This window comes from Schistocerca gregaria, chromosome 1, assembly GCF_023897955.1.
Source record: "Schistocerca gregaria isolate iqSchGreg1 chromosome 1, iqSchGreg1.2, whole genome shotgun sequence".
Taxonomy (NCBI): Eukaryota; Metazoa; Arthropoda; class Insecta; order Orthoptera; family Acrididae; genus Schistocerca; species Schistocerca gregaria.
Genome location: NC_064920.1, coordinates 753,846,657 through 753,873,563, shown reverse-complemented (window position 1 = coordinate 753,873,563; position 26,907 = coordinate 753,846,657). Strand labels below are relative to the sequence as shown.

General features: G+C 43.6%; 1 protein-coding gene across 2 annotated transcripts in view; it reads left to right on the top strand.

The window, feature by feature from the left end:
• Window positions 1-3,600: 3,600 nt before the first annotated feature.
• LOC126267722 (prostaglandin E synthase 2) overlaps window positions 3,601-26,907 on the top strand; it is a 58,714-nt gene continuing 35,407 nt past the window's right edge. The window contains exons 1-3 of one of the 2 annotated variants that reach the window (XM_049973027.1): window positions 3,601-4,878; window positions 4,981-5,190; window positions 20,937-21,139. In XM_049973027.1, the coding sequence (XP_049828984.1) occupies window positions 4,576-4,878; window positions 4,981-5,190; window positions 20,937-21,139 (716 nt within the window). In that variant the 5' untranslated portion in view covers window positions 3,601-4,575. The remainder of the gene's footprint in view (window positions 4,879-4,980; window positions 5,191-20,936; window positions 21,140-26,907) is intronic. The other variant, XM_049973035.1, reaches the window with a different exon arrangement.

Sequence of the window (26,907 nt, the reverse complement as noted above, 5' to 3'; positions counted from 1 at the left end):
TACCAGCGTAGATCATTTATAATGTACCAGTACACGCCCAGTTATGTTGCGGGCTGGTTGTAGCATTACATTTCCAAGCGACTGGGGAATCTTTTAAGAATCTGGCGTTTAGCCACAAAATAGCACAGCCCACCATTTCAGAAGTTATTGTGGGAGTATGCACTGCAATTTGCAACACTTTAAAGGACAATACTTAAAGGGGCACTTGTGTTATTTTTCCAAGTTTGGAAAATGGAATGCAATGTGCAGTGTGATACTCAGATTTTGCAGTCCTCGTATGTCGCACTGGGCGAAACTGCAAGGACTTCCTCGTCATCACTGCCAGTTTCTCTTTTCTGACATTACTTACAGTTCAGAATAACTTAGCATTCAGGGAACAAACATCAGAGTTATCTCGTAGCTATGCTCAAACTACTACATGTATGGAAGATACAAAAAATAAAAAGCATAATCAAAGAGTAACAAAACCAAAACGGGTCTGATGTCTGGCTTGAAATGTTTGAAGGCGCGGTGTTTGTAAACGTATACACACGGCAAGCGTAAAGCCTAGCTTACACGACGACATTGGGTTGCCTCACTCGTTGCGTGGAATGAGTTGCACGCAAGTGGTGGCTGGCTCTGAGCACTATGGGACTTAACATCTGTGGTCATCAGTCCCCTAGAACTTAGAACTACTTAAATCTAACTAACCTAAGGACATCACACACATCCATGCCCGAGGCAGGATTCGAACCTGCGACCATAGCGGTCACGTGGTTCCAGACCGAAGCGATTAGAACCGCACGGCCACATTGCCCGGCTCACGCAAATGGTTTCATATATGACCGTAGACACAGCGATACCAGTATACAGTTCAGTGTCGTCGTTTTATGGGTCCCTGAGTCGAGTCTGAAATGAAAGTATTGGCAGCTGCACGTCGCACGAGTTGTGATGGAGTTAAAGCTTGTTGCCTGGAATCACTGCACGATTTAAATAAAAAAACAAAACAAAAAAAACGTGATTCGGTTTGTGACTGGTTGAAGAAATGACGTCAGCGCGGTTGCTCACCATTCTTGCTGAAACAATTTATAACGGAAAACCCAAGAAGTACTTTTAATTATCTTGGAATGGCACCAGAACTGTTCACGTTTCTTCTAAATAGAGTTAATTATACAATAAGGAATAAAGGTACTATAATGCATGAAGCACTGTCTCCAGAACTTAAATTACATATCGTATTGCGTGCATTACAATCGAGAACACTCGGCATACTATAAGACACGGTTTTAGTTGGTGGTGATGCTATTTCATTAACACCAATAATTATTAACCTTAGCAGTAATAATTATTAACATTAGCAACAATAATTGTTCGAAACAGGCCACATCAAGAAGAGAATGGTGTACAAACTACTCTTTTGATGAAAGATCTGTACAGTGGCAATATTTCAGAATTCTACACTCCTGGAAATGGAAAAAAGAACACATTGACACCGGTGTGTCAGACCCACCATACTTGCTCTGGACACTGCGAGAGGGCTGTACAAGCAATGATCACACGCTCGGCACAGCGGACACACCAGGAACCGCGGTGTTGGCCGTCGAATGGCGCTAGCTGCGCAGCATTTGTGCACCGCCGCCGTCAGTGTCAGCCAGTTTGCCGTGGCATACGGAGCTCCATCGCAGTCTTTAACACTGGTAGCATGCCGCAACAGCGTGGACGTGAACCGTATGTGCAGTTGACGGACTTTGAGCGAGGGCGTATAGTGGGCATGCGGGAGGCCGGATGGACGTACCACCGAATTGCTCAACACGTGGGGCGTGAGGTCTCCACAGTACATCGATGTTGTCGCCAGTGGTCGGCGGAAGGTGCACGTGCCCGTCGACCTGGGACCGGACCGCAGCGACGCACGGATGCACGCCAAGACCGTAGGATCCTACGCAGTGCCGTAGGGGACCGCACCGCCACTTCCCAGCAAATTAGGGACACTGTTGCTCCTGGGGTATCGGCGAGGACCATTCGCAACCGTTTCCATGAAGCTGGGCTACGGTCCCGCACACCGTTAGGCCGTCTTCCGCTCACGCCCCAACATCGTGCAGCCCGCCTCCAGTGGTGTCGCGACAGGCGTGAATGGAGGGACGAATGGAGACGTGTCGTCTTCAGCGATGAGAGTCGCTTCTGCCTTGGTGCCAATGATGGTCGTATGCGTGTTTGGCGCTGTGCAGGTGAGCGCCACAATCAGGACTGCATACAACCAAGGCACACAGGGCCAACACCCGGCATCATGGTGTGAGGAGCGATCTCCTACACTGGCCGTACACCTCTGGTGATCGTCGAGGGGACACTGAATAGTGCACGGTACATCCAAACCGTCATCAAACCCATCGTTCTACCATTCCTAGACCGGCAAGGGAACCAGCTGTTCCAACAGGACAATGCACGTCCGCATGTATCCTGTGCCACCCAACGTGCTCTAGAAGGTGTAAGTCAACTACCCTGCCCAGCAAGATCTCCGGATCTGTCCCCCATTGAGCATGTTTGGGACTGGATGAAGCGTCGTCTCACGCGGTCTGCACGTCCAGTACAAACACTGGTCCAACTGAGGCGCCAGGTGGAAATGGCATGGCAAGCCATTCCACAGGACTACATCCAGCATCTCTACGATCGTCTCCATGGGAGAATAGCAGCCTGCATTGCTGCGAAAGGTGGATATACACTGTACTAGTGCCGACATTGTGCATGCTCTGTTGCCTGTGTCTATGTGCCTGTGGTTCTGTCAGTGTGATCATGTGATGTATCTGACCCCAGGAATGTGTCAATAAAGTTTCCCCTTCCTGGGACAATGAATTTATGGTGTTCTTATTTCAATTTCCAGGATTGTAACATATGTGAATGGGGAGTACTGCTGCGACGTTTTAAATAAATGCATATTGAATAAAGAGCTTCTTGAATTTGTATAGCCTTCCCTCCTGTCAACAATATTCCTTAACAAAGAGTTGGCCACCTTGAACGTTGGGATTTTAGTCTTGCAGACGAGAGCATTGCCACAGGAATTTTTCTTTATTCAGTTGTATATGTACTCCTAACTCAATAAATGTTGCCCTGTGGCTCAGATATTGTCAAACCACCTATGTTAGGATATCACATGAAGGCCTCAGCGGCAGCAATTTTATTTTTGTAATCACCATCTCTAAAATCCCACAAACACGTATGCAAAGCACAGATATACAAAAAAACAAACATTGTTCTCCATTCCCACTTCATATTTCAGTTTGTCTACACTCTACGAACACACATAACCTCAAAACTCATGCAACTAGTGTCGCCGAAGTTGGAACACGCCGAAAGTGTTTAGTTTCACCAACGAGCTGCGCAAAAGTAGTGGCCAGTAGCGCAAAAGTAGTGGCCAGTAGCGCAGTTGCCTGCAACCTAGTGTCGTCGTGTAAACTAGGCTTTAACGCTACATGATTGCGCGATGCCGCCACAATCAGCCATGAAGTTTGCTCTGGCCATTAACAATTTTTATCATTATTAGTTCCTCAATTCAGATACTATACCCGGACTTTATGTATCACTGATGATAGCGTAAAGACTCCGTTGCCGTTACTGGAAACGCTGTTCTAGCCGCCGGATTGCCGCTTCTAAAGTCAGTTTTCGCTCTCGTGTAAATGCACAACTACTTTTAAAATGTGCTTGTTGCTGCTGATCTGGACAAGGTTACTTTTTGTGCAGTGAAGAAGAAATAGAAATATCAGACTGAGTACAATATTGGCTACCTCTAATATTTCACTGTAGAGAAACAGGCGCTGAGCTGGCTAAATCATAAACCGGAACAGCCGTTTTCCAGACGCGATTTGTGTAGAACAACTGAATATCGGAAAACCCAAAGCAGTATATAATTGTTTATATAAACTTCTATTTGACAGGTTAGCCATACATTGATCTAGAAAACAGCTATAGGCTCAAAAGTTTCCAAAATTCGGTTTTAATCTTCCGGAAGCTGTGCTGCATGTAAACGTACTGCTTGTATCGTACACCGCGTTGGGCTAGTCTAGTAACGTAATTTACATATGCTGTGTCTATGATTATGTTGATTAAATCGCAGCACCTAAACTATCAAGAGCAACGTAGCACATTATTTGATATGTAAAATTCTTTTTATTTTATAACAGAATCTGTTACGATGTTCGTGTCCCAACGACACAACAACATGAAGAACCCAACGCATTAGAGACACTGGTCACAAATTTGATTCTCGCATTCGACACGTAAATGCCAGTAATGAATATTTCATTTCTGCGGAAACCATGGCGAAAACCGAACACAATTTATAACCTCACTTGAAAAAGTCATTACTTATTTATTATGCCACAACGGACCTTTATTGAGTTTCCACTGTGTTACATAACATCAAATGGTGTTCCCTTGCTTGTGCCAAGTGCGGTGAACGATTAAGTATAAACTGCTTCACAGAGCAGCTGCGGTGATTGGTCCAGAGATTCGCAGCGCACACTTTGGTGATACACCATAACAAAAATAACGTGACAGGCTATGATATAACCGAGGTGCAATGGACTGGATAGCATTATTTTAGTGATGGCAACGTGTAGCTTTTGGAGAATTAAGAACACATCGAAAGCACTTCGTAGTTCTCCGTACTTGTTTCAAGAAAGCAAATTTAATGTTCGATCAAATAGCTCATATAGTTCATCGAGTGGAGCAAAGCCCGGGATGAGCGTGACAAGATTAGGATTAATTAGCGTGGGGCTTGGGGCATTAGTTGGTACGGGATATTCGTTCCATAAAATGTACGAGGCGCGTGTACCAATCTTAAACAAGGGAACTGGTGCAGAATCTTTTGTGTTGAAGTCACTTCCCGATGTAGCGACTTCACGTTCGGTAAGAAGATAAACACCATATTCTTTCGATTAATTGTTACTTTTATTTAGACAATATGTCTTGTACTAGAAATCTAATGTCCATACTGTGATTCACCTGCAGGTTGTAAGTCCGACGGACAACACAGGATTAAAACTGAAACTGTTTCAGTACCCGACTTGCCCATTTTGTTGCAAAGTTCGTGCCTTTCTTGATTACCATGGATTTTCTTATGACGTCGTTGAAGTAGACCCAGTTTTGCGTCAGGAAATAAAGTGGTCTCATTATAAAAAGGTTCCAATACTGCTAGCTCAAGTTGAAGATGGATACCAGGTATGTTTCTTACACACTAAAGAAATGTGATATCAAAATCATAACAGGCAAAATTGTTTTGTCACTGATGTTGACGTAAGATACCGTACTTTGACAGTTGACAACAGTTGAAGGAATCTTGGTACCATTTTGAATATCACATAATACAGAATTTGCAAAGTTAACCCATGTTTTTAAATGCAGGATCGGGCATTTTGCAATTAAAGTATTTCCTTTGGATGTATATTAGGAGGAGGCGCTGTTAATATTCGCGAATACCGCCAATTTCTGTGGCAAAGTGCAATCAGACCTATAAAGTCGTCCCAAAACACCAACACCTTTACTAATTTTTGTTTTCAATTTTATAAATCCAAGCATGTATGCCAATTTGTATCATTATCAGAGCGACATGAGCATTTTTCTGTGTATATGGTTTAAGAAGATAATTTACAGTCAGTTCAGGCTTTTTGATATTGACAGGTGTAAGCTGTTGTCATTTAAGTGACATTTCCAGTGCTTTCTATCCCAGAAAAGTCTGAGACTGTAAAATAATCTCAGATGAGGGGTCTGTGTGTATGTTGCAAATTTTAAGGTGAAATACATTCAGGTGGTTTATTTATTTACATGATTGTTGTTGTTAGGAAGACACAAGCTTAGTGTTTAACATTACAGTGAAACTGTAATTACAGAGTAAGTGCATACCTAGATTAGGGAGGGAAATCAACTGTGTCCTTTGAAGAAAATGTTGTAGAATTTTTGTCTTAAATAATGTAGGATTTGCTATAAAACCTAATTCTTGGTGACTGGACAGGGGTTTGAATAATCCTTGTGACTAAGAGGCTTCTGTTTTAACCATTACATTACTGCATTCTGAAGTAGGCATTATTAACCCAACAGACTTGCATAATGGGTAATGTTGGAAGACAGTTTGATTTTTGTGTGGTGGCGTGATGTTCATTTTGTGCTAGGCTTGAAGTTGTTTAAGAATTTTCAGTTGATGCCTAATGGTACTGCATTATAGTCTAGAGTGTTTGTTGACCATTGGTGTAGAAGACACTCCAAAAAACTGGAAGTACTGGGTACACTTGTCATCTGCATGCAGAAGTTGTGCTTTAAATTGTTGACCATTGCCAGCTACTTTGCAGTTGTATTCTTATAACTTCAAAAGTATTATAAGCCTAATGAAACAAATGTTAATAGTAAAAGAATTATTGGGAGAAAAATCAGCAGATTGCATCAAACATTGAAAAGTGAGAGAAAAATGATGCATTGGTGTAGTCTCGTTGTAAATTGGAGAGGAAGTGGACTCTGCACTGTCGCTACCTCGCTATATCACAAAGTTATACTGACACTCACGTGGTACATCTTTTGAATCGGTGGTGACAGTGGGCAGACATGGCTACGGAGTGTCTGTTTTCTACTCATTGCATTAACACTATTATGAAATATAGAAATCGGTAAGTAATATAATTAATGGAACAAACACACGCAGACAGAATCTATGTAAATCACAGCACAGAGCACTTCACTGATAAACTAGAAATTTATGCTCCATCATCCTGCATGGCAGTTATAGACTTCTTCTGAGAAATGTTGTTTATTCAGCCAGAGGTGATGTTCCTTCAGCTAACACATGGAATATACCTGCACATTTGTAACCCACCAGTTTTAAGTAATTTTTGTAACGAGACTGCCAAAGGCTTTGGAACAACTGACATAGTAATGTTAACAACTAACTGGCCCTACACTAGTATTACAAAATTACAGTTTTAGAAAATTATTACCGAGAACAAGTAATTGTGCCATGCAATGTAATTTATGTAGTTGAGTAAGGATGGTGAGGGAACAGACTTGTTCTTTGGAGTCTGACAAGAGACACTATTGCTTTTAAATGTTACTGTACTGATGGCAGGGGTGGATAGTGCTTGGTACACCCCATTGAAATATCAAGACATTTAAATGACAGGAAATCACTTTCTGCATTACATTGTGTAGTTGAAATCAAATCATTTAAAATAATGAGATTACTTCACATCTATCATTCATCAGATAATAATTTTTCAGCATTTATAGTGAAACTTAAAAAGTGATGTTGAGATTTTACTGCTCAAGAATCCAACACTATTCTGCTCAGCAGAATCTGCTTTGTAGTAGGGCCTAATTTCAATAGACAATATGCACAACCTGTCATGTGGCAGAACCTAATGAACATTTTGAGAGTTATCATATATTTAGATATTTCTGCCATAGATCTATTAGTGTGTGGTGATGCAAGGATGTTAAATGAAGCTAAAGGTGTAATGTCTGTTAGTAACAGTTCATGAACTAATATAAAATTTGAAAAGGAACCTTATTATGAATTGTAGGACACTTTTTTTGTGTTTGGTTTTTCAAGTATAAATGATGCAGCAAAAGATATCAATGTGCATCAAGTGGTATCTCAAGCGAGGACTTTGTGTCAAGAGGCAGGCTACCACTTTCAAACATTTATTAACACTAAACATTAACTACCCTCTTCTAAATTTTCATGTCCAAGTGGACAAATTTAAAAAAATGAAATTAAAATTATTAACATGCATTTAAACTACAGCAAATTCTATTAAAGTTTCCCAATTTGTAAGAAACTTGGGTAACACAAACCTTATTTTTTAAAATCGTGTAACAATCATTTACACAAATTCAGTGAGTGTATCTGATATCTGGGTCAGTACTCCACAAGGTATTAATCAATTAAAATGTAAGAAACTATTGACACACCTTAGAAGTTGCCATTGTTAAATTCTTGGCATTACAGCTTGATAATAAATTTAACTGGAGGGGTGGGAGGGTCGGGGGGGGGGGGGGGGGGGGGGAAGGAAGGGAGCATATGACAGAGCAGCTGAAGTGCGTAAACAAATCTCAGCTTCCTATGCAAATGTTATCAGACACAGGGGATATAAAAATAAAAGAAGCTTATGTGCTTACTTTCATTCCATAATGTCATAAGATTATTTTCTGGCGCAACACATGAAACCAAGCTAAAGTTTTCTGAGTCCCAAACCATGCAATACGAATTATTTCTGGTGTGAACTCCAGATTGTCCTGCAGAGGGCTGTTTAAGTAACTGGAGATACTATCTACTGCTTCCCAGCTATGTTTATTCTTTAATGAAATTTGTCATTAAAAATATATCTTCTTTTCAAACCAACAGCTCAGTTCACATAATCAATAATATAAATAAGAATAACTGTCACAAAGGTGTAAAGTCACTAACATTGGTTCAGAAAGGTGTGCACTATTCAGCAGCAGATATTTTCAATAACATGCCAGCGTACGTAAAAAGTTTAACTAATAATAAAGTTCAGTTTGAAAAGAGTGTAAAAAATTTATTGGTGGCCAATTCCTTTTAATACAGTGATGAATTTTTTAGGGTCCCCCTAAAAGGGTCAGGTGTGCACTACACATCAGATGCTGCTACTCAGGTTGCTGATTGTGTGTGGCGTGAACTCAAGGGTTTTTAGATTGTGTGATTCTCCATCCAACCCAGATAATGATAGCTGTAGGAAACCCAGAAGTATCAATGTAAGATTGAAAGAAATTCCTCCCACAAGTGTATTAAAATCCTTAGGGTAACCTGCCGAAGCACTCGCAACAGAATGCCAGAGTTTGAAGCACTCGTGAAAAGCAGTAAAGCTCACGTAGTACTAAGCACAGAAAGCTGGCTGAAACCTGAAATTGATAGTAGTGAGATTTTGAAGGAAAGCTTGTCCAGGAGAAATGCCCCAGTTTAATCCTAATATCACCGAAAAGATTAGGGAGATATGTATTAGTGTCCAGTGGTGTTGAGAAACAGCTGAAATTGATAAAATTAAACAAATATCTAGGGCCCCATGGAATTCCTGTTAGATTCTATACTGAATTTGCAGCTGAGATAGCTCCTTTTCAAACTATATTCTATTGTCGATCTCTCAAACAAAAAACTGTGTCCAGTTCTTGGAAAAAAAGGGGGGAGGGGGCACAGCTCACACCTGTCTACAAGAAGGGTAGTAGAAATGATCCACAAAACTATCGTCCAATATCTTTGACATCAATTTATCATAGAATCTTAGAACGTATTCTCAGCTCAAACATAATGAGGTACCTTGAAAAAAAAATGGCCACATCAACGCCAACGAGCATGGATTCTGATAACATCGATCATGTGAAACCCAATTTGCACTTATCTCACATGACATACTGAAAGCTTTGCACCAAGGCAGTCAGGTAGGTACAGTATTTCTTGACTTGCATAAAGTGTTTGGCTCAGTATTACACCTATGCTTATTGTCAAAAGTACGAACGTGTGGGGTATCAAGTGCAATTTGTGACTGGATTGAGGACTTCTTGGTAGGAAGGATGCAGCACCTTACCTTGGATGCAGCACGTTATCTTGGATGCAGAGTCATTGTGAGATGTAGAAGTAACTTTGGGTGTGCCCCAGGGAAGTATGTTGGAACCCTTGCTTTTCATGTTATATATTAATGACCTTGCAGACAACATTAATAGTTACCTCAAGACTTTTTGCAGATGACATAGTTATCTGTAATAAAGTACTACCCGAAAGAAGCTGCGCAAATATTCAGTCAGACCTTGATAAGGTTTCAAAGCTGTGCAAGGATGTACCCCGTGTACGCCTCCTCTCCCCCCTCCCCCTCCTTAAGGGCTCACAACTCGTTTGAAGGTATGTGCTTGGTTACCATAGGGCCACAGCATTTGCAGCATTACTTCCTTTCCATTTTGCATGCTTATAGACGTACACTATACCTTTCTCCTCCTGCCTCGCCATCAGATGGTTTTCTTTGTGGCGACGATGTGGAATTGGTTTTTGATTGGACCTGAAGTTTCCATTTCTGACATTCTATGACTTTTCATCAAATAAACATATGATCCCCGTTGTTGGATTTGATCTGCCACCAATTTTCAAAATTCTGCAGAAGTACTGGTTGCTCAGGAAGGTTGCCCAATGCAGTGTGTGCACCACTTTTGTGCCTTTCCAATGTGCACTCTTCCCTTTAGTAAGGTAACACACCCAAAACTCAGCACGGTAGCCATTCTGCTGGGGGAGGGATTCGCCAAGTACCTACAAGGTGGTAGCCCTCTAACCACGCAGGGATCGCACATTTTGTGCCTGAGCTGAAAACTCTACAGGATGCCAGGGAGTATGTACTCATCATGGCTGGGGTATGGGGTAGTCAGTGTTGTGGCCAGGTTGTGCCCATGGTGAGAGTCCCCGTTTGTTTGTAGTGGGTGGTACCAAGGTGGATCAGCTGCAATTGAAGCAGATGAAGTTATCTTCCGCTGGTAATCATATGGCCCCAGCTGTGTCTATGAAAGGACGTACTCCTTCAATACAGAGAGATACGATCCTAAAATGTTGCCTTCCCTGGCTATGCTTTGGGAGGAATGTAGGGCTAAGCAGCAAGCAGAGCCATCCTCCCCACAATACTTGTTTTGTACAAGGACTGATGGTGAATACTTATTGTCCACAAAACCCTTGTTGTTTGAGTAGAACTTAGAAGGAAAATTTGGGGAAGTGGCATCCAGCTCTAAAACAAAAAGTGTAACAAGCTGGGTAACTGTCACTCCCCATAAGTCTAAATTTAGTTCAGGGCATCATTTTCCAAAGATGTGCTCTTACAGTCTGACGATGAGCTACTTGCCAACTTGGAGCGATTGGGTGTAAACTTTGTCTGTAGTGTACATAGAGAGCCGAAGGACAATAGCCTTGCTATTAGTGCCTTCATCAGGGTCTTCGAGGGCAATTCACTGCCTGAAAAGGTCAAGGTGATGGTATACTGGTGTGATGTGAAACCATACGTCCCCCTCCCCCTCTCCCTCGCAGTGCTTAAAGTGCTTGAAATTTGGCCTCATGTCTTAGTGTTGCAATGCTAGCCCCATCTATAGAGACTAGATGAGCACTGCATGTGAACACTCCCTAAGCACCTCCCCCATCCTTGTCAACTGACAAAAGCACAACTCTCCATTCTCACCAGATTGTACTGTTCTCTAAAGAGAAAAGAAAATACAAGACTGTGGACAAACTCAGTCGCCAAGAAGCCAAGAAGAAAAGAAGAAGAAATAAGAGTGGTTGCGCCCAGCATGTCAAATAATGTCATTTGCTACAGCTACAATGGCATTTCACATTTGGTGATGGTACTCCTGCCATTACACTCCTCCAGTGGGTCCTCTGGGCCATTTAACCATGCCTGCCTCCATGATGGTTGTGGGCTCCCCTCTTGCTGCTTCCCCCACACCTAATTCGGGATCAATGAGTTCCTGTCTACCAGGGACGTTGGTCCCCGCATTGGAAACAAATCACTTTCTTCTGGCTTCTCTCACCAGCAAGGGATCCCTCTGGACGCTTTCTTCTAAGGTTTTCACCTGTCTACAACCAGACACCAGCCAATGGCAGAAGGGCTACAGGCTGCTGGTCACAGGGCTTTGCGATAACCCTTTTTAACTGAAACTGATGCTGAGAAGCCCTCACAATCATCGAAATCCTGTAATGAGAGGAAAGACAGGAAAAAGGCCTCCAAGAAGGACATTTTAGTGACTCCCACCCCACCAGCTCCTGCCTGCTCCACTCTTGTGGGCTAGACAGAGACTCTGGCACCAATGAAGCCCCATTTCGCACCATACAAACAGACCCAGAACCCATGTATATTGATGCTATAACCCATTAACCAGTGGCTGCAGATGACCCTAAGGCATAACCTGCCGCCTTGATCCCTTCGTGTCCTCACAGTGCATCGAGAAAATTATTCTCCAGTAATGGTTTTTTCCACCAAGTGGCTGAGATAAGACTTCTTTTAAGAACATTGCCTGCCTCTTGTATTGCCCTTCAGGAGACTTGGTTTCTGTTAATGTAAACCCCAGCCCTTTATGGAAACTGGGGATATTATTAGAATCATGCTGCCTTTGACAGGGTGTTGAGCAGAGTTTGCCTGTATGTTCTAGACCCTCTACATAGTGGACTCGTCTGTTTTAATGCATTTTTGTAGGCAGTTGATTTTCAGGTAAGGGCATTTCAGGATATTACCACATGCAATTTTTACCTCCCTTGTGATGGTGAAGTGTCTCAGAACGTACTGTTTGCATTGATGGTGTGGAACCATGGTCACTGGCCACAGTAAAGACCTCGAACATGTACTGGCACATTTTGACCTATGCCTTTTGAATACTGGTACCCTCACACACTTAGTCTTTTTGGGCATAAACCTTTCTACTTACAGCCTTAGCTTCTCTCATCCATACAGTGGAGGGGCCACGATGACGTGTGGTAGTGAACACTTCCCAATCTTCCTGTCCCTCCCTCAGTATCACTCCTCTGGATACCAGAGCAGATGTGCTCTAAACAGCACTGACAAGAATGCTTTTACTTCTGCTGTTGATCTTGTCACATGGAGTAATTGATGAGGCAGCCCAGAAAACGAACAGCAGCCATTCTTTCGTCAGGCGATTTAGTGATCCCTTGTTCCTCAGACCCACCCCGGTGGACAGTGGTACTTTAGTGGTCTTTGGAAATTGCAGAAGCCTTTCGAGATCATAGGTGGGCTCAACACCATAAGTGGCATCCATGTATGGAGCACCTCATTGCCTTTAAGTGGCTCCATGCCCGGGCCTGCCACCTAATAAAAAGATGGAAGTTAGAGTGCTGGGAGTAGAATGTTTCAACCATTGGCCCACATATCTCTCATTCGCAGGTTTCGGCTAAGATCTGATGTCTCTATGGATACCAGACACCTGCAGGTGTACCTGTTATTACCTTGAATGGCACTGTCTACATTGACCTAGATGCCGTTGCCGAATATGTTGCTCTGTACTGTGCTCAAGTGTCGCATCTGAGAATTATGAACCTGCCTTTCATGTCTAAAACAGTCGTTGGAGCAAAAGCCATTATCTTTTATTACACGCCACCTGGAGCTATATAATTCTCCATTCAGCGAGTGGGAATTCGTCAGTGTCCTCATGCAATGCCCAGATACAGCCCCAGGGCCAAACTGCATCCATAACCAAATGATCAAGCACGTACTGGTGGATTGTCAACATCATATCCTTGCCATCTGTAGCTGCATCTGAAACGAAGGCTAGTTCTCGTTGAAGTGACAAGAAAGCATCATTGTCCCAGTACTGAAATCGGTAAGCATCCTCTAGAGATGGACAGTTATCGCCCATAAGTCTCACCAATGTTCCCTGTAAGTTGCTTAAATGCATGTTGAGCCAGCAGCTGTGTTGGCTCCTTGGGTCTTGTGGTCCTCTGGTTCTGTCCCACGGTGATTTTTGCTGAGGCTACTGATAATCTGGTTTATCTGGAGTCTGCCACCCAAACAGCTTTTGCCCAAAGTCAACACCATCTGCCTTCCTTGACTTGCAAAAGGCTTACGATACCACATGTTGACGCCATGTCCTTGCTACCTTACATGAGTGGGGCCTTCGGGGTCTGCTTCCGATTTTCATCTAGAACTCACTTGCGCACCATACATTCTGGGCTCTAGTTGGTGCTTTCCACAGTACTCCTCCATATCCAAGAAACAGAATTCTGCAGGGCTCTGTACTGAGCTTCCCTCTCTTTCTAGTATCCATCAAGAATCTAGCAGCAGCTGTGAGTCCTCAGTATTTCCCTACTTGTATGCAGATGGCTTTTGCCTCTACTATGGCTCCTCTAGCGTGTGTGTTTGCGAACATTGAGTGCAAGATGCCTTATGAAAGCCGAAGGGGAGGGCCCTCACCCATGGCTATCGATTTTTTGCTGCCAAGATTCATGTCATGCTTTTCTGTCGATGTTGTACCATTCACCCACAACCAGAACTTTACTTTGTTGACTGACTACTCAATCTGGTGGAGACTTATCACTTTTTGGACTGATCTCAAATTCTCAGTTGATTTGAATTCCCCATCTTCACCAGCTTAAATGAAAGTGGTGGCTGCAAGGCATTAAAAAGCCCTTATACAATCTTGCCTTGATTATGGGAGGTTGCCAAATGGTTTGACATCCCCCTCAGCATTGTGGATACTGGATCCGATACACCAACTTGCAACAGGAGCCTTTCAAACTAGACCTTTGAACAACTTACTTGTGGAGTCCGGAGTCTGTCCACTGCTGATCAGGTACCAACAACAGCTTGTCAGTTTTGCTACCCGTGTTTGCAGCTTCCCTAAGTGTCCAAACTAATGACTCTCTCCATCTCCTGCAACAGTGGACCTGATCAGGGATTATGATCACAATCCTCGTCAGATCCATCCTCTGTGAACTTCAGTTGTTTCCTCTTCACCTCTTTTCTGGACCTACTCCTGTACACCTCTGTGGTGCATCCCTCTGCCACAGTTTTGTCTTGACCTATCACAGAGTCCAAAAGACTTGGTTCATTATGAGGACCTTGACCACTAGTTTTTCTCCATCCTTGGCGCATTACAGGGTTCAGAAGTTGTCTACACTGCTGGCTAAATGGTTGCTGGTTGTGTAGGCTTTGCTTATACTCGTGCAGAAAATACTGAACTGCTCTCCTTGCCGGACGGCGTTCTCACTACAGAGTTGGTAGCAATCTCCTGTTCTCTTGAGCATATCTGTTCCTGCACTAATGGGGTCCTATCTCATGTGTAGCGACTCCTTGAGCAGTTTATGAGCTCTTGACCACTGCTACCCTCGTCATTCCTTGGTTATTGCTATTCAGAATTCTATGTATGCCCTTGAACAGTGTGGACTCTCGATGACATGCATCTGGACTTCGGGCCAGTCAGGATTTTTGGGAAGAACTTGCTGATAGCCTGGCCAAACAGGCTACCAGTAAACTGCCTCTTGAGATTGGTATTTCAGGAACAGACCTCTGATCAGTATTACACCATCAAGTTGTAGGTGCCTGTAATACAGAATGGCTCACTCTTGAAATCACCAAACAAGCTTTGGGTGATAAAGGAGACCACAGATCTGTGGAAGTCCTCCATGTAGGCCTCTATTATCCTTTGCTGGCTTCCCATCGGCCACACTTAGCTGACTCATGGTCATCCCCTTCATCGCGAGGACCCATCCCACTGTCATTGTCGTGCCTATTTGACAGTGGTCCCCATTTTGCTGGACTGTCCCAACCTAGCCACCCTGTGGTGACTCTTAATCACCCTGACACTCTACCCATGGTGTTAGGAGATGATGCCCCAGTGGCTGCCTGAGTTTTATGTTTTATTTGTGAAGTGGGTTTTTATATATATATATATATTAAAAACAAAGATTCCAAGACTTACCAAGCGGGAAAGCGCCGGCAGACAGGCACATGAACAAAACACACAAACACACACACACAGAATTACGAGCTTTCACAACTGGCAGTTGCTTCGTCAGGAAAGAGGGAAGGAGAGGGAAAAATGAAAGGATGTGGGTTTTAAGGGAGAGGGTAAGGAGTCATTCCAATCCCGGGAGCGGAAAGACTTCCCTTAGGGGAAAAAAAGGACAGGTGTACACTTGCACACACACACACACACACATATCCACCCGCACATACACAGACACAAGCAGACATATTAAAAGGCAAAGAGTTAAGGGCAGAGATGTCAGTCGAGGCGGAAGTACAGAGGCAAAGAAGTTGTTGAAAGACAGGTGAGGTATGAGCGGCGGCAACTTGAAATTAGCGGAGGTTGAGGCCTGGCGGATATCGAGAAGAGAGGATATACTGAAGGGCGAGTTCCCATCTCCGGAGTTCGGATAGGTTGGTGTTGGTGGGAAGTATCCAGATAACTCGGACGGTGTAACACTGTGCCAAGATGTGCTGGCCGTGCATCAAGGCATGTTTAGCCACAGGGTGATCCTCATTACCAACAAACACTGTCTGCCTGTGTCCATACATCTTGGACAGTGTTTGTTGGTAATGAGGATCACCCTGTGGCTAAACATGCCTTGATGCACGGCCAGCACATCTTGGCACAGTGTTACACCGTCCGAGTTATCTGGATACTTCCCACCAACACCAACCTATCCGAACTCCGGAGATGGGAACTCGCCCTTCAGTATATCCTCTCTTCTCGATATCCGCCAGGCCTCAACCTCCACTAATTTCAAGTTGCCGCCGCTCATACCTACCTGTCTTTCAACAACTTCTTTGCCTCTGTACTTCCGCCTCGACTGACATCTCTGCCCTTAACTCTTTGCCTTTTAATATGTCTGCTTGTGTCTGTGTATGTGCGGGTGGATATGTGTGTGTGTGTGTGTGTGCAAGTGTACACCTGTCCTTTTTTTCCCCTAAGGGAAGTCTTTCCGCTCCCGGGATTGGGATGACTCCTTACCCTCTCCCTTAAAACCCACATCCTTTCATTTTTCCCTCTCCTTCCCTCTTTCCTGACGAAGCAACTGCCAGTTGCGAAAGCTCGTAATTCTGTGTGTGTGTTTTGTTCATGTGCCTGTCTGCCGGCGCTTTCCCGCTTGGTAAGTCTTGGAATCTTTGTTTTTAATATATTTTTCCCATGTGGAACAGAAAGAAACTTCCACATGGGAAAAATATATTAAAAACAAAGATTCCAAGACTTACCAAGCGGGAAAGTGCCGGCAGACAGGCACATGAACAAAACACACAAACACACAAACACACACATATATATATATATATATATATATATATATATATATATATATATAATCTCTTTAAGAGAGGGCTGCTTAACCTAATCAGGCCATTGAGGAGTTGGCAGAACACTGTGTTGCCTTGTCTGCCCAAACCGGGCTACAGCTGTCTGGCCATAGTGGTCCAGCCTGGTCCTCATCCTATGTACTCTTTTACTCATCATCCCCCCCCCCCCCCCCCCCCCCATCATATGGTCTGTTAGGCTTGTTCATCTTTTGTCTCACTGTGCTTCTCTTGTCCTATCTGTGTTGCTAGTCTTTCCAAGGCAATAACAGAGTGGAGTGCCTTTGGTAAATGCTGGGGGCTGGGGGATGTATATCCCCTCATTGCACTCTGCTTTCAGGGGCTGCTGGCTGCTCCCTAGATGGGGCATCTTGCTTGTCTCCTTTCTTCTTTTTGTCCCCTACCTCAGCTTTGCTGACATTTATAGACCTTGAGGTTTTCTTCCCCTGGGTTTTGCTTGGTAGGCTACCTCTGATCTACAGTCATGTAGACCTGTCTGTTGGAGAACAAAGTGACGGTTGACGTAATGGTCCGATCTCTTTAAGCATTCAACCAACCAGTCAAAGATTGGGAATTTGCCTTAAATGTTCAGAAATGTAAAATTGTGCTCTTCGCAGAAAGAAAAAAATGTATCTTATGACTATAATATCAGTGAGTCACTATTGGAATCGGCCAACTCATACAAATACCTGGGTTCAACACTCTGTAGGGGTATGTAATGGAATGATCGTATAGACACTGTTGTGGCTAAAGCAGATGGTAGATTTAGATTTGTTGATAGAATACTGGGGAAGTGCAATTAGTCTACTAAGGAGATTGCTTAGAAATTGCTTGTGCATCTGGTCCTTGAATATTGCTCAAGTGTGTGGGAGCTGTACCAAATAGGACTAACAGGGGATATTGAACATATACAGAGAAGGGCAGCATGAATGGTCCGCAGGATTGTTTGCTCTGTGAGAGAATGTCACAGAAATACTGAAGGAACTGAAGTGTAAGACTCTTGAAGATAGACATAAACTATCCCGAGACAGTCTATTAATGAAGTTTAAAGCACTGGCTTTAAATGATTGCTCTAGGAATATACTGCAAACCTGTACATATAATTCACATAGGGATCATGTAGATAAGATTAGAATAATTATTGCACGCATGAAGGTATTCAAACAATCCTCCTTCTGGGCTCCATAAGTGAATGGAATGGGAAGAGACTGTAATGATTGGTACAATGGGACTTACCCTCTACCATCCACCTCACTGTGGTTTGCAGAGTATAGATGTAGATGTAATACTGATTGATGCATTTATGCTATTATTAATATCACGTAATAATAATAAATGTCATGTGACTAGGGCCTCCCGAAGGGTAGTCCGTTCGCCGTGTGCATGTCTTTCAATTTGACGCCACTTCGGCGACTTGAAATGATGATGATTAGGACAACACAACACCCAGTCCTTGAGCAGAGAAAATCTCCGACCGAACCAGGAATCAAACCCAGGCCCTTAGGAGTGACATTCTGTCGCGCTGACCTCTCGGTTACCTGGGGTGGACAGTATCACATAATGTGAACACCGAGTACAATCTCACTTCGGCACAAATTGTGTGTAGTAATGCAATCATTGTAAATAAATGCTGCATAATGTTCTTTATTTTATTAATTTTATGATGTGTGGCTACAATAGCCAGAGAGTTATCATATACACCTAATTGTATTGATCATTTTTATTTGAGCAATTCCACATTCAAAGGACAGTTTCATTTGGGATCCATGGTGGGTACATTAGTATATCTGTTGTTACTTTGTAAATATTTATTTTGTATTTTTGTTTTCTGGCATGTTCCACATCCCAGATGATCTCCTCACTATGGATCAATTGGAATGGAAAGCAGTAACCCTTCTGTAATGTTGCAATAATTTAACTAGTGAGAGTCTTCCTTAAATACACTTAATAAATGTCTGTGGCCATTATGTAGACAAAGTGATATAAGATTCAGACCTTCAACACTTTTCCCACACCATATGCTGTGGCCTCTGGTGTAAAGTTCAGGAAGACTATGGTGAGATGAGAGCAATTTTACAAAGCATAGTATAACAATGTAGACTTATACCATCAATTCCTTGATACCGCCACAACCATCGGAGGCAAGTTTTTCAGGAATAGTATTTGTTCCCTTCTAACGTGCCAGTAACTGAAGCCACAAAGAGGCCAGATGTCTTTAGACACAGTGGCAGTATTGGAGACTAGAGCGTACTGGTTAATGTACCAAATCAATCCTTTGCTGGCCACAAATATGACCTCATATTACTCACTTACGATAGCCCAATAATCCTCAGCAGTCTTTGTCTTAAACAACATTTGCAAGATGTCTCATCATACAGATTCTCCCATCAATCCAGGTAAGCCATGGCGCATCACCAAAACCAAACCAGTGCCTTTCACCAGACAATCACTTTTATCTTGCTAGTGCTGCTCATATACTGCAGGCATTACTGTCTTGCCAGATCAACCTCCACCACTTCACTCCACTCAGCCTCCACCACCAGTTTGTGTCAAGGAGGCAGTAACTTACAGATGTGAAACTTCCTGGGAGATTAAAACTGTGTGCCAGACTGAGAGTCAAACTCGGGACCTGTGCCTCCCGTGGGCAAGTGCTCTACCATCTGAACTACCCACGCATGACTCGCGCCCTATCCTCACAGCTTTACTTCCGCCATTCTGGAAACTTACAGATGTATCTCTCATTAGCATGAAAGCTGGAACCGCAAACATAGAACATGTGGGGTATTGTGTGTTTCTTTTACAAATAATCTTCAGGCTGTAAGTTCTTTCTATCCTAGGTGACAAATCTTCAGGTAGCAATGTGTACCACTCTTTCTTCTTGTGCTATGATTGCAGTGTGATTAATTTTGTAGTGAACTTTGTGTCTCTAGACAGATATTGCCTCCCCAAATCTAGAAGTAATTTCTTGAATGTTCATGCCACTCTTGTTGTTCTCTAGCAGTCTTTTGTTAGTTTAAGTGAAGCCGAGCACTCTTCCAATGTTCTTATCCCAGTGGGCTGGTGGTCTTCCTTGCAAATGGTTATTCTACCTTGGGCTTCATGTGAGGACAGCTATCATCCACCTTCCTTCATTTTATCTTGCAATGTGGTCTGCCCATTTCCATCTCAGTGCATTAATTAATTATTCATTATATTATGGTTTTCAGAAATGAATGCAACCATGCAACCAGTTGTCTTTTGTGGTGCTTTGTTTTTCTTTTTACATTACTGGTTTCCAGTGCCTAGTGACTTATCATATGTTTTTAGCATTCTGTGGCTCATTGTGTAGCTGTGGCAAGAAGAAAAAATCTAAACAAGTGGTGAAGTAACTTCAGTTATTTACATCATGATATCATCAGCACTATGATGTAAATAATTCCATATATTTCACCAGTATACATTCATCCCATTTTCATCGTAAGAAGCTTTTTTCTTCATATATTTCTCTGTGTGTCTTGATGATTTTTATTAGAATCAGTGCAGGACTTGACTTCCATGTACCATGGAAAATAGTCATGAAGCTCTCAGTGCATTTTGAAGAAATATTTTTGAAAGCTGCACTTGACACTTTTTAATCTTAGTCAGTTTTATCTTTTATTGCAGCATCAAACAGTAATTTCAGTGAAATTGAGTAAACAACCTTTTTAAGATATATTCCTGTAATTATTATCACAAATAAAATAATAAGCAATTGTTGTATATAGCAGATAAAACGACTAATGACTTGGCCATCTCTGATCACACGTGGTACATGCTTTTCAACTGTAGTCAGTTTGATGCCTTACATGTCTGCCCCATAATGTATGATACTGTCTTAATGTGTGTGTGTGTGACAAAAGGGAGGGGATAAAAACTAATGCTGGCACAAAGCGTACTTGTTTCTTTGCAGTTCCTTTAAAAAGGAATTGTACAAAAAGTTAAGAGGCATATAAGATATTCTGTCTGCAAAGAAAATCAAGTGGAGCCTACAAATTATTTAAGTTAATGTGAATGTCAGTATGCTTCACACTTCTTTACCATCACAGTTCGTTCTACACAAACCATCTTAAAATGAGATGACAATGAGTTCCTAAGTGTTACAAAATTGCTTTCTCTTTGCAGCAGCTGAATGACAGTTCAATGATTATTTCAGCACTTATGTCGTACCTTTATGAAAGAGACCAGACTTTACAAGATGTCGTCAAATTTTATCCCAGTATTGAGTACAAAGATGATAATGGAACTGTCAAAAAGGAGATAATGAATCGTTATTTTCTAATGTTTCATGGAAATATCCCTAAAGATAGGACAAAGGAAGATATCTTGTAAGTATTTGGAACATTAGAGCAATGCTATCCAAAATTTATGTGAAGTTGTTCATATTTTTCAAATTCAGAAGAATGATTTAGTTTCTTTATTTTTTATTTATTTGGCAAAGTCTTTTTATAACTGTATTCAATAGTTTTTAATAAATTCTGAAACATTAAATGGTATGTTGGGAAGTTCAGGATGGAATAATAATAATAATAATAATAATAATAATAATAATAATAAGGAAAGGACAGATAGCTCACCACAGATAGTTGTGCTTGCTAGTGTGTGTGTGTGTGTGTGTGTGTGTGTGTGTGTGTGTGTGTGTGTGTGTGTGTGTTTCTGTTTTTCGTTGTGCTGTCTGCGACTCGGTGCCTCCTGTGTTTAGTGAGTAGCAGTCTATACTTTTTATATTTTTGTTGAACATGTACAGTTTAAATTTATGTTCCAGATCTCTAGTTTCTTCCACCAAATAAACTTGACGATGTTCATACTGAATCACTTAAAAATTGGATGTCTCCTTTAGATAATATCCCTTGTGATAGCTGATATGGCTGCTTGTTTTTTTTTTTTTTTTTTTTTTAGTTCCATTCTTTCACTGCCAGAGCTTAGCATCCACCTCTCAACTGAACTGTCATGCTATCTTCAAATATATAAACAAGCCCTTTGAGCTGAATACGGACTTTTTTTTTTAATTAAAGGAAATGAATACAGGAGTATCAGCTTTATGCATGTTTTGGTTACTTGTTATAGAAAAATGATACCTATTAAAATGATTAAAGCTATGTATCACATAATAGCACCCTCACTAACTCAAATAATTAAACAGTCTTCTGAAAAGGGATGTTTTCTGATGGGTTGAAGTATGCTGAAGTGAGACCTCTGTTCAAGTAAAGATAAGGGGGGGATATATGAGAAGCTGTCACAAACCTGTAGAAAGTGTTAAAATAGCCACAAACCAGCTCCAAAATTTTATTGTAAAATCATTATTATAAATAACCAATTTGGATTCCAACAAGGAAAAACACTTTGCATGCAGTGAACAATTTTTATTGAAGAGATGAGTGATAGGTTTAACATCAGAAGAGGCACTAATGTTAGCACTGAATAGAGGAACATGGAGGAATTTTATAAGGGGGCTATGCTCCAGACTGAATGCTCAAAGGCATAATCAGTCTTAAATTATTATTATTATTATTATTATTATTATTATTATTATTATTATTATTATGATATGAGTGAAGCACTAGATTATGTGAGTAAAGATGTGATTGTGCAGATGCTTTTGACTCTGTAAATCGAGCTATGCTCTGAAATTGATTACATTGTATCTGCAGGACAGAAAACAAAGGTAACTGTCACTTCAAATGCTGTTTATTATTATCCTTAATGGACTAAATTATCGCAAGGCTCCATTTTAGATTCAGACCTATTCCTGTTCTACATAAATGACTTGCCTATAAATATAAATTTCTCATCAGCTCTCTTTGTAGATGAAACTTCTGTTTTAATTGAAGATGACAGGCAGAAAAAAATGTGATTTCTATCAAGAGGATACCAAATACACTGGAGAATTGGTTCCAATTAAATGTGTTGAAACTGAACATTACAAAAACCCATATGGTACATTTCAAAACCAAACATTCAAAATGTGTGGGACTTAAAGAACAACATAACAACATGGAAGAAGTTGAAGTTGACATGATCAGATTCCTTGACCTAAATAGGGACAAGAACTTAAGCTGGTACATACATATTGAGTTCCTATCAAATAAATTGAGCAGTTTTGTATTTGCAGTGGAAATTGTAGCAAGTGGTACTGATTTTAGTACTCAAAAAATAGTGTATCATAGTTATTTTGTATCTGTCATTAGGCATGGTATAATTTTCTGTGGAAGTTCAAATAGTGTATCTTGAATACTGAAACTGCAGATGCAAATTTCCAGATACATGTGTACTGCACAGCAAAAAGAATCTTGTCACCCAGTATTTCAAAAACTGAAGATCATAACTGTTCCCTCCATATACACACATGAAATTGTAATCTTCCTACGAAGCAAACAAAAATTACTTGAAGAGAATCACTTGAACTGCACATACAACACAAGACATAAAGAGAATTTTATGCTACCAACACACCAATTGAAATTTTATGCATGGACCCTGCAGTATATGATACACTGGACTCGCATTTGGGGGGACGACGGTTCAATCCCGTCTCCAACCATCCTGATTTAGGTTTTCCCTGATTTCCCTAAATCGTTTCAGGCAAATGCCGGTATGGTTCCTTTGAAAGGGCACGGCTGATTTCCTTCCCAATCCTCCCCTAACCTGAGCTTGCGCTTCGTCTCTAATGACCTCGTTGTTCCCCCTGCGGGTTCGGGGGTAAGAATAGGCCCGCGGTATTCCTGCCTGTCGTAAGAGGCGACTAAAAGGAGTCTCAAACGTTTCGGCCTTATGTGATGGTTCCCTCTTGGGTTTGACCTGCAATTTTCAAAATTTTCGTTGTTAGTGTGTGCCATTTGGGGAAGGATGCCTTATGTGGTGTTTATCTATTGGTCCATCGTGCACCACCATCTTGCATGCTATCTATTGTCGTGTGGCGGGATTTACACCCCATGTCTTCTGGGTTGCCTCCTCGTCTTGTGCGCAATCCCCTTCGCCCACAACAACTGTGGACCCTTTCCACACCTAAAATCCAGCACGGTAGCCAGTCCGTTGTGGTGGGGTCGTCATGTACCCTCTTGGTGGTAGCCCCCTGACCACGCAGGGATCGCACTACAGATGCCAGAGCTGTTTCCTCCCCATGCATGCCAAGGAGTATGTGCCCATCTTGTCTGGGGCACGGGGACTCCGGGCAATGGGATATCGGCCAGGTACCCGTTGCTTTGGCTGGGTGGCGCCCTTGGGGAGAGCCCTCGTTCGGAGTAGGTGGCATCTGGGCAGATGTGGCGCAATGAAGCGCAATAAATCTTACCAAGCTGGTGGCCGCACTGCCACCAGCGTCTCTAAGCGAGGCAGAATTGAATTTGATGCTGCACAATATGACCCTCAGTTGTTCCCCTCGTTGGCTGCGCCGTGGGAGGGACGCAGATCTAGTGCCAAGCCGGAGCCTTACGTACCACAATACCTTGTCTGCAGCAGGACTGATGGTGACTCCTTTCTTTCAACAAAGCCTCTGTTTTTTGTGGAACACCTGGAGGATAAGTTTGGGGAAGTGGCGGGGTTGTCTAAAATGAGGAATGGGTCCATCCTCCTCAAGACGTCCTCCCCAGCCCAGTCACGGGCGTTGCTCTTGTGTGATAAGCTGGGCGATGTCCCTGTTACTGTCACTCCCCACAGTAGCTTAAATATGGTCCAGGGGATTATTTACCATCACAACCTCTTGTTACAATCCGACGATGAGCTGAGAGCTGACTTGGAACGACGTGGTGTGCATTTTGTCCGTCGTGTACACAGAGGACCCAAGACTAACAGGGTGGCCACCGGTGCCTTTATCTTGGCCTTCGAGGGTGCTGTATTGCCTGAGAAGGTAAAGGTAATGGTTTACCGTTGTGACGTCAAGCCATACGTCCCTCCCCCGATGCGGTGCTTCCAGTGCTGGAAGTTTGGGCATATGTCCTCCCATTGCCCATCCAGCGCCAAATGTCGAGATTGCGGACGCCCCTCTCATCCCGATTCTCCATGTGCGCCTCTGCCTATTTGTGTCAACTGTGGGGAACACCACTCTCCATCCTTGCCGGACTGCCCCGTTCTTCATAAGGAGCGGAAGATAATGGAATTTAGGACCTTGGACCGGCTTACTTATTGCGAGGCAAAACTGAAATTCGAAAGGTCGTATCCTGTCCCACTTCGAACATCCTATGCTGCAGTCACCTTATCGTCGCCCTCACGGGCGGCAGTTGTCGCGTCATCTGTGCTGCCTTCAGTGGGCCCTCGGGGCCGTACATCTCTGTCTGCCCCCCTCGTGTCTGGGGGCAAGCCTTCCTCTGTTGCCCCCTTAGCAGTTGGGGGCAACCCCTCTTCTGTCACTCCCCCCGCTCATACTTCGGGAGTGACATCTGCTCACAAACCAGGGGGCTCGATCCCTCCCCCTCCTTCTCCGCCGGCGTTGCCTCTGCCGGTTCCTCTCTCGTGGAAGGGGTCACTCGGGGCCCTCCCTTCTTCCGTTTCTTCTCCTACCCAGCCGGATGTCAGACAGTGGCTGAAGGTTCCGCCACCTGCTGGTCGTAGGGCTTCTGCGTCGTTGTCAGCCTCCGTCGCTCCTTCAGAGAAACTCTCCAGCCCTCTAAGCCAAAGGACAGACGCGAGAAGAAGGAATGGAACGTGTCCAAGAAGAAGGACGTTCCGGCGGTTTCAGTACCGCCTGCTGTACATAGTTCTGGCTCTGGGGATGAGGTGGAGATCTTCGCCTCTGCCACAGATCTCGCCCACACGGAACCCCCGGGGGCCTCTCCTATGGACACAGCTGACTCTCGCCCGGTGGCGGCTGTTGGCTCTGTGGCGCCGTCTGCCTCTTAGTCGCCTTCACGCCCTCCCAGTCAACTTCCTGCTTCCATTCTCCAGTGGAATTGCGGCAGTTTTTTCCGCCACCTGCCTGAGCTCCGGATGCTTCTGAGTGTTTCCCCTGTTCTCTGCATTGCTCTTCAGGAAACTTGGTTTCCAGAAATGCGGACCCCTGCCCTTCGCAGTTATTGGGGATACTACAAGAACCGACCTGCCTGTCAACGAGCTTCAGGTGGGGTTTGCCTCTTTGTTCACCACTCTGTCTGTAGCTCGCCAGTACCCCTTCTGACGCCTTTAGAGGCAGTTGCTGTCAGGATTGAGCTCTCGCCGGCTATTACTGTTTGCTCTGTTTACGTTCCTCCATATGGGCAGCTCCCTCGACATGTCTTGGCTGTGCTGCTGGCTCAACTCCCGCTGCCATTGCTGCTTCTGGGTGATTTCAATGCCCACAACCCTCTATGGGGTGGGACTGTCTCTGATGACCGTGGTCGTGCCTTGGAGCATGTGTTGGCTCAGCTCGACCTTAGCCTCTTGAACACTGGTGTTCCCACGCATTTCAGTGTGGCCCATGGCTCGTTCTCAGCCATCGATCTCTGTCTTTGCAGTCCCGGACTTGTCCCATCCCTCAACTGGAGAGTGCATCCTGACCTGTGTGGTAATGAGCATTTTCCCATGTATTTGTCACTGCCCCAGTGTCATTCTTCTGGGCACCTGCCCCGCTGGGCTCTCAACAGGGCTGACTGGCCGGCTTTTACTTCCGCTGCCACCATTGCTTCTCCCCCACAGGGTGACATTGACGAGGTGGTCCGTGACAATTATTTCTGCGGCCGAGGCTGCCATCCCCCGCTCTTCTGGACTCCCTCGGAGGAAGGCTGTCCCCTGATGGTCGCCGGAGATTGCTGAGGCTATTCGAAACCGTAGGTGGGCTCTCCAGCGTCATAAGCGGCACCCGTCTCTGGAGACCCTCATCGCCTTTAAGAAGCTCCGTGCCTTGGTCCGTCGTCTTATTGCACGGCGTAAGCAGGAGTGCTGGGAGAGGTATGTTTCATCCTTGGGCTCCTGTGTCTCCCCGTCGCTCGTGTGGTCCCGCATCCGGCGGATTTATGGATACCAGACCCCTATGGGTGCCCCGGACGGCGCTGTCTGCACTGACGCTGCCGCCATTGCTGACAACCTTGCCGTGCACTTTGCTACGAGCTCTGTGTCTGCAACTTACCCTCCCGCCTTTCGCTCTCTAAAGGAGCGCGCCGAGCGGACGCTGTTATCATTCCACACA